The sequence below is a fragment of the Ictalurus punctatus genome, unplaced genomic scaffold (genome assembly GCF_001660625.3).
Source record: "Ictalurus punctatus breed USDA103 unplaced genomic scaffold, Coco_2.0 Super-Scaffold_100071, whole genome shotgun sequence".
Classification (NCBI taxonomy): domain Eukaryota; kingdom Metazoa; phylum Chordata; class Actinopteri; order Siluriformes; family Ictaluridae; genus Ictalurus; species Ictalurus punctatus.
In genome coordinates, this window is record NW_026521092.1 from 537914 (window position 1) to 553018 (window position 15105).

Genomic DNA, 15105 nt, shown 5'->3' on the forward strand with positions numbered 1-15105 from the left:
CTATAGTGTAGTGCAACAGTGTAATACAGCAGTGCAATGTAGTGTGGTGCAGTGCAGTGCAGCAGTGCAGTGTAGTGTAGCAATGTAGTGTATTGCAGTGGTGTAGGGCAGCAGTGCAGTGTAGTGTAGTGCAGGAGTGTAGTGTAGTGCAGCAGTGCAGTGAAGTGTAGTGTGGTGCAGTGCAGCAGTGTAATATGTTGCAGCAGTGTAGTACATTATAGTGTAGTGCAGTGTAGTGTAAGGAAGCAATGAAGTGTAGTGTAGGGCATCAGTGTAGTGAAGTGTTGTGTAGTGTAGCAGTGTAGTGTAGTGCAGCAGGTCAGAGTGGTGCCGTGCAGCAGTGCGGTGTGGTGCAGTGCAGCAGTGCATTCTGGTGTAATGCAGCAGTGTAATGTGGTTCAGCAGTGCGGTGTAGTGCTGCAGCGCAATGTAATGTAGCAGTGCAGTGTAGTGCAGCAGTGCAGTGGAGCAGTGTAGTGTTGTGCAGCAGTGCAGTGTAGTATAGTGCAGTAGTGTAGGGCAGCAGTGCAGTATAGTGAAGTGTTGTGTAGTGTAGCAGTGTAGTGTAGTGCAGCAGGTCAGTGTGGTGCCGTGCAGCAATACCATGTGGTGCAGTGCAACAGTGCAGTGTGGTGCAGTGCAGTCTGGTGTAATGCAGCAGTGTATTGTGGTTCAGCAGTGCGTTTTAGTGCTGCAGTGCCGTGTAGTGCTGCAGTGCAGTTTAGTGCAGTGTAGTGTAGTGCAGTAGTGTAGTGCAGCAGTGTAGTGTACTGAAGCGGTGTAATATAGTGTAGTATAGTGCAGCAGTGTGATATAGTATAGTACAGCAGTGTAATGTAATGTAGTGCACTGTAGTGTAGTGCAGCATTGTAATGTAGTGTGGTGCAGTGTAGTGCAGCAGTGTAAACAGTGTAAACAGTAAAACAGTCACACAGTGAGCCAGTACAGCGTAGTGCAGCAGTGTAGTGCAGCGTGTAGTGTGGTGCAGTGTACTATAGCGCAGTGAGGTGTAGGGTATTGTACTGTAGGGTAGGGTAGTGCACTGTAGCGTAGTGTAGTGCAGTGTAATATGGTGCAGTGTGGTATAGTGTAATGTAGTGTAGTGTGGTGCGGTGTAGTGTAATGTATTTTAATGTACTGTAGGGTAATGTACTGTACTGTACTGCACTGCACTGTAGTGTAGTGTAATGTACTGTAGGGTCATGTACTGTAGTGTGGTGCAGTGTAGTATTGTGTACTGTAGTGTAATGTACTGTAGGGTAATGTACTGCACTGTAGTGTAGTGTACTATAGTGTAGTGTACTGCAATCAAGCGAGTGTAATGATGTGTATAGTATTGTAATGAAGTGCACTGTAGTGTAATGAAATGTGTGATATTGTACTGTAGGGTAGTGTACCATAGTGTAGTGCACTGTAGTGTAGTGTAGTGTAGTGTAGTGAAGTAAGTGTAGTGAAGTGTAGTGAAGTGAAGTGTACTATAGCGCAATGAGGTGCAGGGTAGTGTACTGTAGTGTAGTGTAGTGTAGTGTAGTGTAGTGTAGTTTAGGGTAGTGTACTGTAGGGTAGTGTACTCTAGTGTAGTGTAGTGTAGTTTAGGGTAGTGTACTTTAGGGTAGTGTAGTGTAGTGTAGTTTAGGGTAGTGTACTGTAGGGTAGTGTAGTGCACTGTAGTGTAGTGAAGTGTTGTGAAGTGCAGAGTAGTGTGTGTAGTTTACTATAGTGCAATGCGGTGTAGTGTATTGTACTGTAGGGTAATGTACTGCACTGTAGTGTAGTGTAGTGTAGTGTAGTGTAGTGAAGTAAGTGTAGTGAAGTGAAGTGTACTATAGCGCAATGAGGTGCAGGGTAATGTACTGTAGTGTAGTTTAGGGTAGTGTACTGTAGTGTAGTGTAGTTTAGGGTAGTGTACTGTAGGGTAGTATAGTGCACTGTAGTGTAGTGAAGTGTTGTGAAGTGTACTATAGTGCAATGCGGTGTAGGGTATTGTACTGTAGTGTAGTTTAGGGTAGTGTACTGTAGGGTAGTGTAGTGTAGTTTAGGGTAGTGTACTGTAGGGTAGTGTAGTGCACTGTAGTGTAGTGAAGTGTTGTGAAGTGTACTATAGTGCAATGCGGTGTAGGGTATTGTACTGTACAGTAGTGTAGTGTAGTGTACTGTAGGGTAGTGTAGTGAAGTGTACTATAGCGCAATGAGGTGCAGGGTATTATACTGTAGGGTAGTTTAGGGTAGTGCACTGTAGGGTAGTGTAGTGAAGTGTACTGTAGGGTAGTGTAGTGAAGTGTACTATAGCGCAATGAGGTGCAGGGTATTATACTGTAGTGTAGTGTAGTGTAGTTTAGGGTAGTGTACTGTAGGGTAGTGTAGTGTAGTTTAGGGTAGTGTACTGTAGGGTAGTGTAGTGCACTGTAGTGTAGTGAAGTGTTGTGAAGTGTACTATAGTGCAATGCGGTGTAGGGTATTGTACTGTACAGTAGTGTAGTGTACTGTAGGGTAGTGTAGTGAAGTGTACTATAGCGCAATGAGGTGCAGGGTATTATACTGTAGGGTAGTGTAGTGTAGTGTACTGTACAGTAGTGTAGTGCACTGTTCTGTAGTGTAGTGAAGTGTACTGAAGTGTAGTGCACTGTAGTGTAGTGTAGTGTAGTGAAGTGTACTGTAGCGCAATGACGTGTAGGGTATTGTACTGTGTAGTATAGAGAAGTGTAGTGTAGGGTACTGTACAGTAGTGTAGTGTGTTTGCTTTCTCTTAAAGCCAATCTAACAGCTCTAAAAGGCTGTGCTACACAGCTAATCCAAACACCATTGAGTTCAGCAGGAAGCTCTTGTTGATGTTGAATGCCCCCAGGAAATAAAACACTCACACTGGGGATCAAAATCAACTTGATGGGAGGAAGGAGAAGAAATAGAGGGGTAGGGGAAAAAAAAGAAGAAAGGCAACCTCAGTCTTGGGACAGGATAAAAGGAACACAGCGCTCTGCATCAGCTGTTGCTTAGAAACAATAACATATTAGAATGAGCTCATAAATATAAACCAATCATTCATCTTACAGTGGGAACTACTATCCGAAATGTGCAGATTTTGTAGTGTTTATGGGATGTGACGCAGAGTGTGTAAACCTACCTTACCTGTGGTAAAATCACTAACACACAGCCTTGAGGCGTAGTGCTTTTATAAAACAGTCACATGACAAAACATGCTAATAATGTCATTTGCTATTAATAATATTCGCAATCAAGTGTTGCAACAGGGCAATCTGTAGTGGTGTTAGTGGTTTAAAATCTGGCGCATTAATACAGCTTTCAGTTGCTTTGATGCACTCGCACGCGTGTGTTTATTGTTGAGGATTTGAACACGGTTCAGCCAATCAGATTTCAAAACCATACATTTTGTAATTCTATCACTTCTGTAAATCACAGAATCTTGTTTATACACAGACATCATGAGGACTAAAGAGGTCATGTGGACAAAAAACACAAATACTGCAGTACAAGGGTGTGTGTGTGTGTGTGTGTGTGTGTGTGTGTGTGTGTGTGTGTGTGTGTGTGTGTGTGTGTGTGTGAGACTGGCTAAAGTTGGATGTTTGCAAAGAATTAAAGATGGATGAGCAGATAGTTTAGCAAAAGAGAACAAAGAGAGAAAGAGAGCATGGTTGTGTGTGTGTGTGTGTGTGTGTGTGTGTGTGTGTGTGATGTAGGATGATGTAGGAATCTGTATAAACACTGATAAGGCTTTTATGCTAATGTGGCCCCTGAGACACAAGAGAGTAAAAAAACTACAGAATACTGAGGAGGACACACTTACTCCAGTCTTTACTACACACACACACACACACACACACACACACACACACTCGCACACGCGCACACACAGTGCTCTTTAAATTGTAGAGTTGACTAGCTACAATAAATGAATGTAAATAATAAAATAACTAAAACACTATGTTTCTCCCTTTGTTTTCCTCTGTCCCTTTCTTTCTCTCCCTCATCATCTCTTCCTGTCTCTCTCTCCCTCCCTGTCTCTTCCTGTCCCTCTCCCTCATCATCTCTTCCTGTCTCTCTCTCCTTAACCGTCTCTTCCTGTCTTTCTCTCCCTGACCATCTCTTGCTGTCTCTCTCTCCCTCCCTGTCTCTTCCTCCATCCCTGTCTCTTCCTGTCTCTCTCTCCCTCACCGTATCTTCCTGTCTCTCTCTCCCTCCCTGTCTCTCTCTCCCTCACCGTATCTTCCTGTCTCTCTCTCCTTCACCGTATCTTCCTGTCTCTCTCTCCCTCCCTGTCTCTCTCTCCTTCACCGTATCTTCCTGTCTCTCTCTCCCTCACTGTCTCTCTCTCCATCACTGTATCTTCCTGTCTCTCTCTCCCTCACTGTCTCTCTCTCCATCACCATATCTTCCTGTCTCTCTCTCCCTCACTGTCTCTCTCTCCATCACTGTATCTTCCTGTCTCTCTCTCCCTCCCTGTCTCTTCCTGTCTCTCTCTCCCTCACCATCTCTTCCTGTCTCTCTCTCCCTCCCTGTCTCTCCCTGTCTCTCTCTCCCTCCCTGTCTCTCCCTGTCTCTCTCTCCCTCCCTGTCTCTCCCTGTCTCTCTCTCCCTCACTGTCTCTCCCTGTCTCTCTCTCCCTCCCTGTCTCTCCCTGTCTCTCTCTCCCTCACTGTCTCTTCCTGTCTCTTTCTCCCTCCCTGTCTCTTCCTGTCTCTCTCTCCCTCACCATCTCTTCCTGTCTCTCTCTCCCTCCCTGTCTCTCCCTGTCTCTCTCTCCCTCCCTGTCTCTCCCTGTCTCTCTCTCCCTCCCTGTCTCTCCCTGTCTCTCTCAGCAGTTATCAGCAGTTTAACGTTAAACATCTGGCTCTTATAAAGATAGACAGCAAGCCGCAATCATCTCATGTTTTTCGGAGAGATCCGTAATCTCCTGTCCTGTTTAAAGAACTGAAGATTTTCAGCAAACGTAGAATACTACTGCTGAATCGGAAGGAACCGAATGTTCTCATGACCCGTGAAGGTAAATTTATTTCAACATCACACTCTTTCACAAACACATCAACCTCACAAATCAAACCGTGTGAACACAAGACTCGAATTCTTCTTCTTATACGCGTCCATCTCATAATGACCAGCGGGAAACTCGGCCCCGTGACATCCTGCCTACCGGTGAACACACTGATGTCCACACACACACACACACACACACGTGATGGCGAGTGGCGTGATAAAAAAAAAAAAGTAGTCATTTTGCCTTTATGACTGTACACAATGAATGAGCAGCTACGTGAATATGAGAGTTCTGAGTGCATGAGGAGACGACCGGTGTTTAACAGCTGGACACCACTGAAGGTCTGATTCCATGGCATGAGTTTTCCTCCTCCTCTGTTCAGAGTTATTAATGTTAAGTGATGACCAAACTGCACCTCCATGATATTCAGAGGTTAATTATTTGTCTAATTGTGGTGATATCACGTTATCTGTTCATCTGTTCTGCTCTCCCGAGTGTGCAGATTCGTCCTCACTCATCAACACTCATCTGTAATGCACTCAGGAATGAAATATACAGCTGACCCCCACTCCGGGTGTGACCTTACTGTCAGAAATGGTTTTAAAAAAGGGAGAAAGTCGGATCAATTCTTCACTGATGTGCGCAATGATGCCTGTGTGTGTGTGTGTGTGTGTGTGTGTGTGTGTGTGTACAGTATGTATGCTTTATGAGGTCATGTGTATTCATTGTACAGTGTGTTTGCACCATATCATCATATGCACTTGCTCTGCAAGATGTGTGTGTATGTATTTTAGACATTAAGTCAGTGTGTGTATGTGTGTGTGTATGTGTGTGTATGTGTGTGTGTGTGTGTGTGTTTGTTCTATGATGTCTGCAGCTTACTTTGCATTCGCTTTAACCTTAAGTTGATTAAATCAAATCACATCAATCACATTAGTGTTGCACCGATGACAGGAAAATAACTCCATGCAGAGATCATGCGTGTGTGTGTGTGTGTGTGTGTGTGTGTGCGTGCGCGCGCGCTATAACTCACATAGTTGATGACTTTGAGCTGAAGTGATGCCGCGTCCAGATCATACAGCTCACCTGCCGAGCAGAACAAACGCACAGCGATCACGGATCAGAGCAGGTGAAACTGTTAAAGCGTTATACAAGTGCAACATTTGGCAACATTCTCCTTTACACTCACGGCAGCTGAGAAGGACGTGAGGGCAGAAGAACTTCAGCAGATGTGTATTTTATCTATGTGTATTTTATATCTCAATCACACACACACACGCGCGTTGTTAGCGTCCACCTGCAATGACTTAAGATCATTTCTGAGCGTGCAGTCTGTTTATCCAGAGCTTCACTACAGGAACGAATCCAGACTGGTTCTGAACATAAAAAAAGTTTCTCTTTCTTCACGCCGTTAGTTTCTCAGAGTGGAGTCCGTAATAAACTCTCTCCTCTGTGATGAGTACAGGATTAAACTCTATGGGGTGTGCTGTTATAGTCAAAATAATCAACCGCAGGGTGATGGGATGTGATGAAGTGGAGGCACTGTTACCGCCCTGAAGTAGAGTATTTCATTTAGATAAAAATTCAAATTGTTGGCGAATTAAATAGCGCCATACGTGGGTTTTTGTTTTTGAGCTGGATAAAAAAATAAATAAAAAAATCCACAAGGGATATTTACTTTTAACAATGAGGGTGGAAGAAATGTGTCCATTCCAGAGGCAACTGGCCTTGTCTAAACGTTACAAACTGCGCCCCCTGCTGTCTACTAGTGTGGTGTATTGTAGTTCAGCGATAGTGCTGCTGTAGTTAAGAATCCATTTAATATTTGTAAATGAGTTCGTTAGTTCTTGTCGTCACTTACGCTATAGCAGCGTCTATATAACAGAGTATAACGGAGTCTTTCCCTCGCTAGTCTCGCTTTCGTCCTCTCTCTTCAAGCCCAAGAAAAAACAAACATAGCTTGTCACGTCACGGAGAAACCGCCACGTGTAAACTCGTCTGTCCCGAACTCGAACGTTACAGCCTTTCCTCAGACCGTTACGCCGAGAGTGCAGACTCCTTCCGTTAATGTTCGATAAATTAGAGAAACCGTCACCACATGAACAATGACACGGGGTTCGATCTGTTATTATTAGGGGCGTGTCCGGCGTAGCAGTCCCTGGGGATGAGCTGAACGCATCAGGAATAAACCTGCGATTTGCAGCTGTATCGATCATCCTAAAGGCCGGGTTAGTGCGGGATCACTCATTTAATATTCTAATGAAAAGATACGATGGAGAAGTTCTCCTCCGCTTTCTTTTTTCCCCCCTGTGTCTTGCTGTGATATCTTCAGAAATTGCCGTTAGTTGATTGGATGCAAATTTGCGCATTAAAAACGATGATGAGCGTCGAGGGCGTTTCGTGCTCAGTGGTGCACAGTTTCGGTCATTTACTCAGCCAGTCCAGATCATTTCACATCACAGTTGCTTTAATTTCATGTTCCAGGTCATTGTCTTGCTGCGAGGTCAAGCACCATCCACTCAGTCTAAAGTGTTTGGCTGGATCTGCACGATTAAGATGCTTCAGCCCACTCCAGAATCCATTTATCTGTTACTGTGTGCAGTCACATGATCAATAAAGACTAATAAGGATGATCTGAGTACACGTGAAGCCGTGCGTGCCCGAGGTGTGACGGAGGACACAGTGGCTCCGATCCCTTACAGCACCCGTTTATTTCACTTTCCTTTTTTCCCCTCTCTCTGACTCACGTCTTCATTTCCTCCTCACGTCATAGTCTCATTTCTTTCAACCATTTTACCCCATGATCTTTAAGTTTTATTCAGGCGTTCAGGAGTTTTGCAACAGCTGCTCCGAAAGGGGAGTGTGGGGGGGGGATACTGAATCCAAGAGCACCTGCTAGGACACTGAAGGAACATAAGAAACCCAGTCGGAGTTCTGAAAGAGTTAAGTAGCAGAAATGAGACAGAACTGCAGAAACAAAGCTAAATCAAGCTGTTCAAATGTGAAGTCTGAAATCAGCCACAGGTGCAGTTCATTATATAATCACAGGAAGTGTACATGTGAGATGGACCTGCTGGAACCTGGGAACTCTCTCTCTCTCTCTCTCTCTCTCTCTCGCCCCCCCCCCTCTCTCTCTCCCCCTCTCTCTCTCTCCGCCTCTCTCTCTCCCCCCCTCTCTCTCTCTCTCCCCCCCTCTCTCTCTCTCTCCCTCTCTCTCTCTCCCTCTCTCTCTCTCCCTCTCCCTCTCTCTCTCTCTCCCTCTCTCTCTCTCCCTCTCCCTCTCTCTCTCTTCCCTCTCTCTCTCTCTCAGTTGAAATGTGCTTTATTGGGATGGAGAGTAATTGTACATTCGTATTGTAAGTATCAAGGAAGTCAAAATAGAATCAAATGGAATAAAATACTTCTAGATTACATTTCAAATATTGTGCAAACGAGGTCTATAAATGTACAGATTATGGACACTCTAAAGGCAGTATATACAGAATAACTGAAACAAGAAGGATAAAATGTGTAACGATACAGAATAAAAGTGAAAATAAAATATAAAACAATAACAAAGAAGCTCAGCCATAACGATTACACGAAGCGTATACTGCTAATACACAGCAGTGTTCATCTCCTCTAGTTTTGTTCGGTATGTGTGGGTTTCATTTCAGGGAGGAATTTTCCTCAGATGTCTGTGTATTTTGTGCGTTCTGTTAGGGAGTTGTGTTTGGGTTGCAGGACCGTTCTTCCTGTGTCTGGCTGATTCTATAGTTAGGGCGTGTCCACCGAGTGTGCACCCGGTCAAGGAGCTTCTCCGCGTGTTATCCGTCACCGTGTACAGACAGTCTGCCATGGTGTACTGCACTGCATTTCACTCTGTTGTCGTGTTTGGGTTTCCCAGCAGGGGATGTACTTCTGTTTCATTTGTGTTGTAATCTGGTCTAATCTGGTGTGTTTGACGTCGTTGTTCTGGTCTAAAGCGTCAGCGTGGTGGGGGTTAGTGCGTAGGCGTCGGTGATCTTTCAGGGCTAAAGCTGCGCACCAGCTGAGAGAAGGGGCTTGGTACCGCAGGGCTTTATAATGATGTGACTGGGAGTTTTAAACGTTTCCAGAATTTGATCGCCCGAATCTGTGTTTTTATAAGGAGCGGAGATTTTCAGAATTCTGCCCTGCACGTGCTGTTCGTTGTGCGCTGAATGTACTTGCAGGATATTCTTACTGCATGCAGAGGTTCAATTGGATGTTTGGCAAATTCTTGATTTGTTAGTGGAGCCCACACCTCTCTGCCATAGAGGGCAAGCGGCTCAGTTACTGATTCGAATATTTTCAGCCAAATTCTAATATTCTCTCTCTCTCTCTCTCTCTCTCTCCCTCTCTCTTTAATGTAACGTATACTCCTGGTCCTGATGATTACAGGTCGTGATGATGTTTTCGCTTCACAGATCGCCACAACCTGCTTTTTAAAGTGTTCTTTAAACAAATACTACTTCATCACCAGTTCTTTCTGACATTGCAACAATATGACCTGCCGTTTATTTTCTACACACACACACACACAGTCTGCGTTTGAACATTTTGTCAGACACTGGACTTCATTTGCTGTTCAGTAAAGCTGTGTGTGAATTAAAAATTCCCATCAGTTTCAACATGGTCTTCATACTCAGGGGTTTATGCTGATAAACGCCAATCAGCTGTTTTAGCCACACCCACAAAACTCCCCAAAAGGCAAAGGTGAAAATGACAAGATGACAACTAAACAGTAAAAGAGCATGCAGTAAAAGTTCCAGTAACGCAGCTCAGCCACTGCAGTGTGTCAGCTACCACAGACACGCGCTAACCTCGCCTCCTCTTCGTCCATGGTGCGGTTATTTTCGCGTAGGATTCGTCATTGATATGAAGCTGCTGGGTTTAACAAAATGTTCATTAAATTGTTGTGTAAGTGAAATAAATAAGTGATTTAAACTCGGCAGTCTAATCCGTATTTAAAATCACAGCAGCGCAGTTTTTTCACAAATAACTAGATTTTCACGAGCCCCGTAAGAAGAAATGCTTCTTGTGTAAATGCTCCTGCGAGTGACGCACAAGTAAACGACTTCATATTCAGCTTGATAAATGAGGCGTGTTGTTATTCTCCTGTAATCTGTCTTATACACCATCTACAGCTCCCATGCCCATGTCTATAGGCGCTGCTGAGCACAGATGATTCCCTCTCCATCCTTCGGTCAGCAATAATTATTATTTTCCACCACACACACACTAGCAGCATGTTTAAAATACCACCTTCTGGCAATCATATAATGAATGGATGCTTTTAAACAGTCTGATAAAAGTGTAGTTGCTGTAGGTCATGGCACTTTATCTCCACGCTGTCTGCAGAGGGAGGCCTTCAGAAATAAAAATAATAAAGTTAATCAAAAGAAAGAGTGAGAGCCCACAGGCACAGAGGCAGATGAAGTGTACACTCCCACATACACATCTGAGCCATGTGTTTATCCCACGCTCTCACGCTGTTCTGGTACGAGCCGACTGGGATTCCTCGCAGGAACTTATTACATACGTCTATGGAACACGATATTACCATCGGATTTGGGGCCACAGACCGAACAAACACCTCGCGTTGTACACATCTGCAGAAATGTCACAGACGGATGTGTACAGATGTGGAGAAACACTCCTCCCGTTTAGTTCAGGTGAAAAGGGCAAAACAAATGAATCAGACAATTTCACACCTGAGATTATACGTTTGGCTTTTCTCCACAGAATGTTTGTTAGATCTGAACATTCAGCTTAATTCTGTGAGAGTTTACGCTAGTTGAAGAGTTTACGCTAGTTGAGTTACACTAATTGAAGAGTTTACGCTAACTGAAGAGTTTACACTAGTTGAAGAGTTTACGCTAGTTGAAAAGTTTACGCTAATTGAAAAGTTTACGCTAGTTGAAGAGTTTATGCTAGTTGAAAAGTTTACGCTAATTGAAAAGTTTACGTTAGTTGAACAGTTAATGCTAGTTGAAGAGTTTACGCTAGTTGAAGAGTTTACGCTAGTTGGAGTTTTCGCTAGTTGAAGAGTTTACGCTAATTGAAGAGTTACGCTAGTTGAAGAGTTTACGCTAATTGAAAAGTTTGTTAGTTGAAGAGTTATGCTAGTTGAAGAGTTTTCGCTAATTGAAGAGTTTACGCTAGTTGAACAGTTTACACTCAGTGAAGAGTTTTCGCTAGTTGAGTTTACGCTAGTTGAAGAGTTTACGCTAATTGAAAAGTTTACGCTAGTTGAAGAGTTAATGCTAGTTGAACAGTTTACGCTAGTTGAAGAGTTTACGCTAATTTAAGAGTTACACTAACTGAAGAGTTTATGCTAGTTGAGTTTTCGCTAGTTGAAGAGTTTTCGCTAGTTGAAGAGTTTACGCTAGTTGAAGAGTTTATGCTAGTTGAAGAGTTACGCTAGTTGAAGAGTTTACGTTAGTTGAAAAGTTTACGTTAGTTGAAGAGTTAATGCTAGTTGAAGAGTTTACGCTAGTTGAAGAGTTTACGCTAGTTGGAGTTTTCGCTAGTTGAAGAGTTTACGCTAATTGAAGAGTTTACGCTAGTTGAAGAGTTTACGCTAATTGAAAAGTTTGTTAGTTGAAGAGTTAATGCTAGTTGAAAAGTTTATGCTAGTTGAAGAGTTATGCTAGTTGAAAAGTTTACGCTAATTGAAAAGTTTATGTTAGTTGAAGAGTTAATGCTAGTTGAAGAGTTTACGCTAGTTGAAGAGTTTACGCTAATTGAAGAGTTTACGCTAGTTGAAGAGTTTACGCTAATTGAAAAGTTTGTTAGTTGAAGAGTTATGCTAGTTGAAGAGTTTTCGCTAATTGAAGAGTTTACGCTAGTTGAAGAGTTTACGCTAATTGAAAAGTTTACGCTAGTTGAAGAGTTTACGCTAATTGAAAAGTTTACGTTAGTTGAAGAGTTAATGCTAGTTGAACAGTTTACGCTAGTTGAAGAGTTTACGCTAATTTAAGAGTTACACTAACTGAAGAGTTTATGCTAGTTGAGTTTTCGCTAGTTGAAGAGTTTTCGCTAGTTGAAGAGTTTACGCTAGTTGAAGAGTTTATGCTAGTTGAAGAGTTTACGCTAGTTGAAGAGTTTACGCTAATTGAAGAATTACACTAACTGAAGAGTTTACGCTAGTTGAAGAGTTTACGCTAGTTGAGTTTTCGCTAGTTGAAGAGTTTACGCTAGTTGAACAGTTTACGCTTGTTGAATAGTTTACGCTAATTGATGAGTTTCGCTAGTTGTAGAGTTTACGCTAGTTGAAGAGTTTACGCTAGTTGAGTTTTCGCTAGTTGAAGAGTTTTCGCTAGTTGAAGAGTTTACGCTAGTTGAAGAGTTTACGCTAGTTGAGTTTTCGCTAGTTGAAGAGTTTTCGCTAGTTGAAGAGTTTACGCTAGTTGAGTTTTCGCTAGTTGAACAGTTTACGCTAGTTGAACAGTTTACGCTTGTTGAATAGTTTACGCTAATTGAAGAGTTTCGCTAGTTGTAGAGTTTACGCTAGTTGTAGAGTTACGCTAGTTGAAGAGTTTTCGCTAGTTGAAGAGTTTACGCTATCTGAAGTTTACGCTAGTTGAAGAGTTTACGCTACCTGAAGTTTACGCTAGTTGAAGAATTTACGCTAGTTGAAGAGTTACACTAACTGAAGAGTTTACGCTAGTTGAAGAGTTACGCTAATTGAAGAGTTACGCTAATTGAAGAGTTTACGCTAGTTGAAGAGTTACGCTAGTTCACAGTCTCAGTGTTTAAGTCTAGGCTTAAAACGTATTTGTTTACTCAAGCCTACCCTGACTAGATTCTGTTCTACTACTTCGCAGTCATAATTATCTTTTTTCTCCCTCTCTCCTTTCGCCGAGCCCCACACGAATTTATGGAGATACTAGAGATTCAGATTCTTTCTGCCTCTGGATGGAGCTCAAATCTTCTTTAACTCCAGACTGCTGGGACTACGGCTGCTCCTAACGCCATACAGACTTCATATGAATCCATAATGAACTTTTTCACACTAACTGTTGTTACCCAGATGAGGATGGGTTCCCTTCTGAGTCGGTTCCTCTCAAGGTTTCTTCCTCTTAAAACATCTTAGGGAGTTTTTCCTCTCCACCGTCGCCACTCAGTGGCTTGCTCAGTTGGGATAAATTCACACCTTTAATATCTGTACACCGTGTTGATATTTCTGTAAAGCTGCTTTGAGGCAACGTCTATTGTAAAAAGCGCTATACAAATAAAACTGAATTGAATTGAAGAGTTTATGCTAGTTGAAAAGTTTACGCTAGTTGAAGAGTTTACGCTAGTTGAAGAGTTACGCTAGTTGAAGAGTTTACGCTAGTTGAAGAGTTTACGCTAGTTGAAGAGTTACGCTAGTTGAAGAGTTTAGGCTAGTTGAAGAGTTTACGCTAGTTGAAGAGTTTACGCTAGTTGAAGAGGTTACGCTAGTTGAAGAGTTTACGCTAGTTGAAGAGTTTACGCTAGTTGAAGAGTTTACGCTAGTTGAAGAGGTTACGCTAGTTGAAGAGTTACGCTAGTTGAAGAGTTTAGGCTAGTTGAAGAGTTTACGCTAGTTGAAGAGTTTACGCTAGTTGAAGAGTTTAGGCTAGTTGAAGAGGTTACGCTAGTTGAAGAGTTTACGCTAGTTGAAGAGTTTAGGCTAGTTGAAGAGGTTACGCTAGTTGAAGAGTAAAGCTTCTTTAAGAGTTCATGTTAGTTTACCACAGAGCTGCAGAATCTTGCGGTCCAGTTCTCTGTAGTCTTTCTCCTTCTCGTTTGCGGTGTTAGTGTTGAGTGGTGCATTGTGGGACTGGATGGCTGGCCGTGTCGCACTCCTCTGTATCGCCTGGACTCTTTTACAGGCAACGATGAGCTGGCAGGAACACACACACAAACACACACATAGCATGAACATGTATCATATCATACTGTATCTCAGTGTATTGGGTTTGAACAGAAGCAGGTGATTCAGTATCAGTGTTTATAACGACACACCCGTGCACAGGAGATAGACAGGAGAAACATTCCACATCAAAGCTGCTTTAGGTTGGAAATTCTCTCATTGTACCACTCTCTCTCAAACCATCTCATTCCTGAGCTTTCCTTACACTCTCATCATCTCTCTCACTCACTCTCTCTCTCTCTGTACAGGGGATGTTGAGAGAGTGGACACTAGTGAGACAGCGCTTCAGATAAATGCACAGGCAGTGGAGGAGGACTCAGGAGATGAGCTGGATGGACTGTCTCAGTGTACTGATGATAGCATGAGAGATGATGAACAATGGTCAGAAGGGTCAGAGGTGTCAAAAGTAACACACTTTTATACTGTGGATCAAAGTAATAAGATTCTGGATGAAACAAAGGGCGAAAGTGTTGAAGTAAGTGGGTTTTCCAGACCTAGATAAGTCCTTTGCAGCAATACAGGCGAGGAGAATTAGTCGCCTTGAGGAGCTCTCACAGCAGAAACGGTTTCGATTAAAGAAGCACATAACTGCAATTCAGCAGAGACATAAACTGGAAAAGAGAGACCAAAGAGGGGAGAAGCTCACTAAACACTATGACTAGCATGCTGTCCTTCTTAAGGACTTGTTTCTCTCTAATCTCTCTTCTCCTTATGGAAACCTTACGGGTGGGTTCCCTCAATGTTAATGGGATGAGGGATAAGAGGAAGGCTCACACAATTCTAGAATGTTTCACGGTAAAACATCTAGATGTGAGTTTTTTAAAGAATCCCACAGTGATGTTCAGAACTTGTTCAGAAGTGATGAACTTTTTCACACTATCTGTTGTTACCCAGATGAGGACGGGTTCCTTCTGAGTCAGGTTCCTCTCAAGGTTTCTTCCTCTTAAAACATCTTAGGGAGTTTTTCCTCGCCACCGTCGCCACTCAGTGGCTCGCTCAGTTGGGATAAATTCGCACCTTTAATATCTGTATACCGTGTTGATATTTCTGTAAAGCTGCTTTGGGACAATGTCTATTGTAAAAAGCGCTATACAAATAAAACTGAATTGAATTGAATTGAATTGAATGAGGTTGACTGGCGACGGTGGTGGGGGAGCGAGTGTGTTCTCAGTCATGGGACTAACCTGAGTGCAGGAGTTGCAATCCTTTTCCC

At 43.0% G+C, this 15105-nt stretch overlaps 1 protein-coding gene across 6 annotated transcripts in view; it reads right to left on the reverse strand.

Annotated features, from left to right (window-relative positions):
• LOC108277799 (cGMP-dependent 3',5'-cyclic phosphodiesterase) overlaps positions 1-15105 on the reverse strand; it is a 298719-nt gene that overhangs the window by 52106 nt on the left and 231508 nt on the right. For all 6 annotated transcript variants that reach the window (XR_008395158.1, XM_053679207.1, XM_053679210.1 and 3 more), the window contains 2 exons: positions 13712-13862; positions 6024-6076 (listed from right to left, as the gene is read on the reverse strand). Coding sequence is in view for 5 of the 6 variants with exons in the window: in XM_053679207.1 (XP_053535182.1) it covers positions 6024-6076; positions 13712-13862 (204 nt within the window). In the remaining variant the exon portion in view is untranslated. The remainder of the gene's footprint in view (positions 1-6023; positions 6077-13711; positions 13863-15105) is intronic.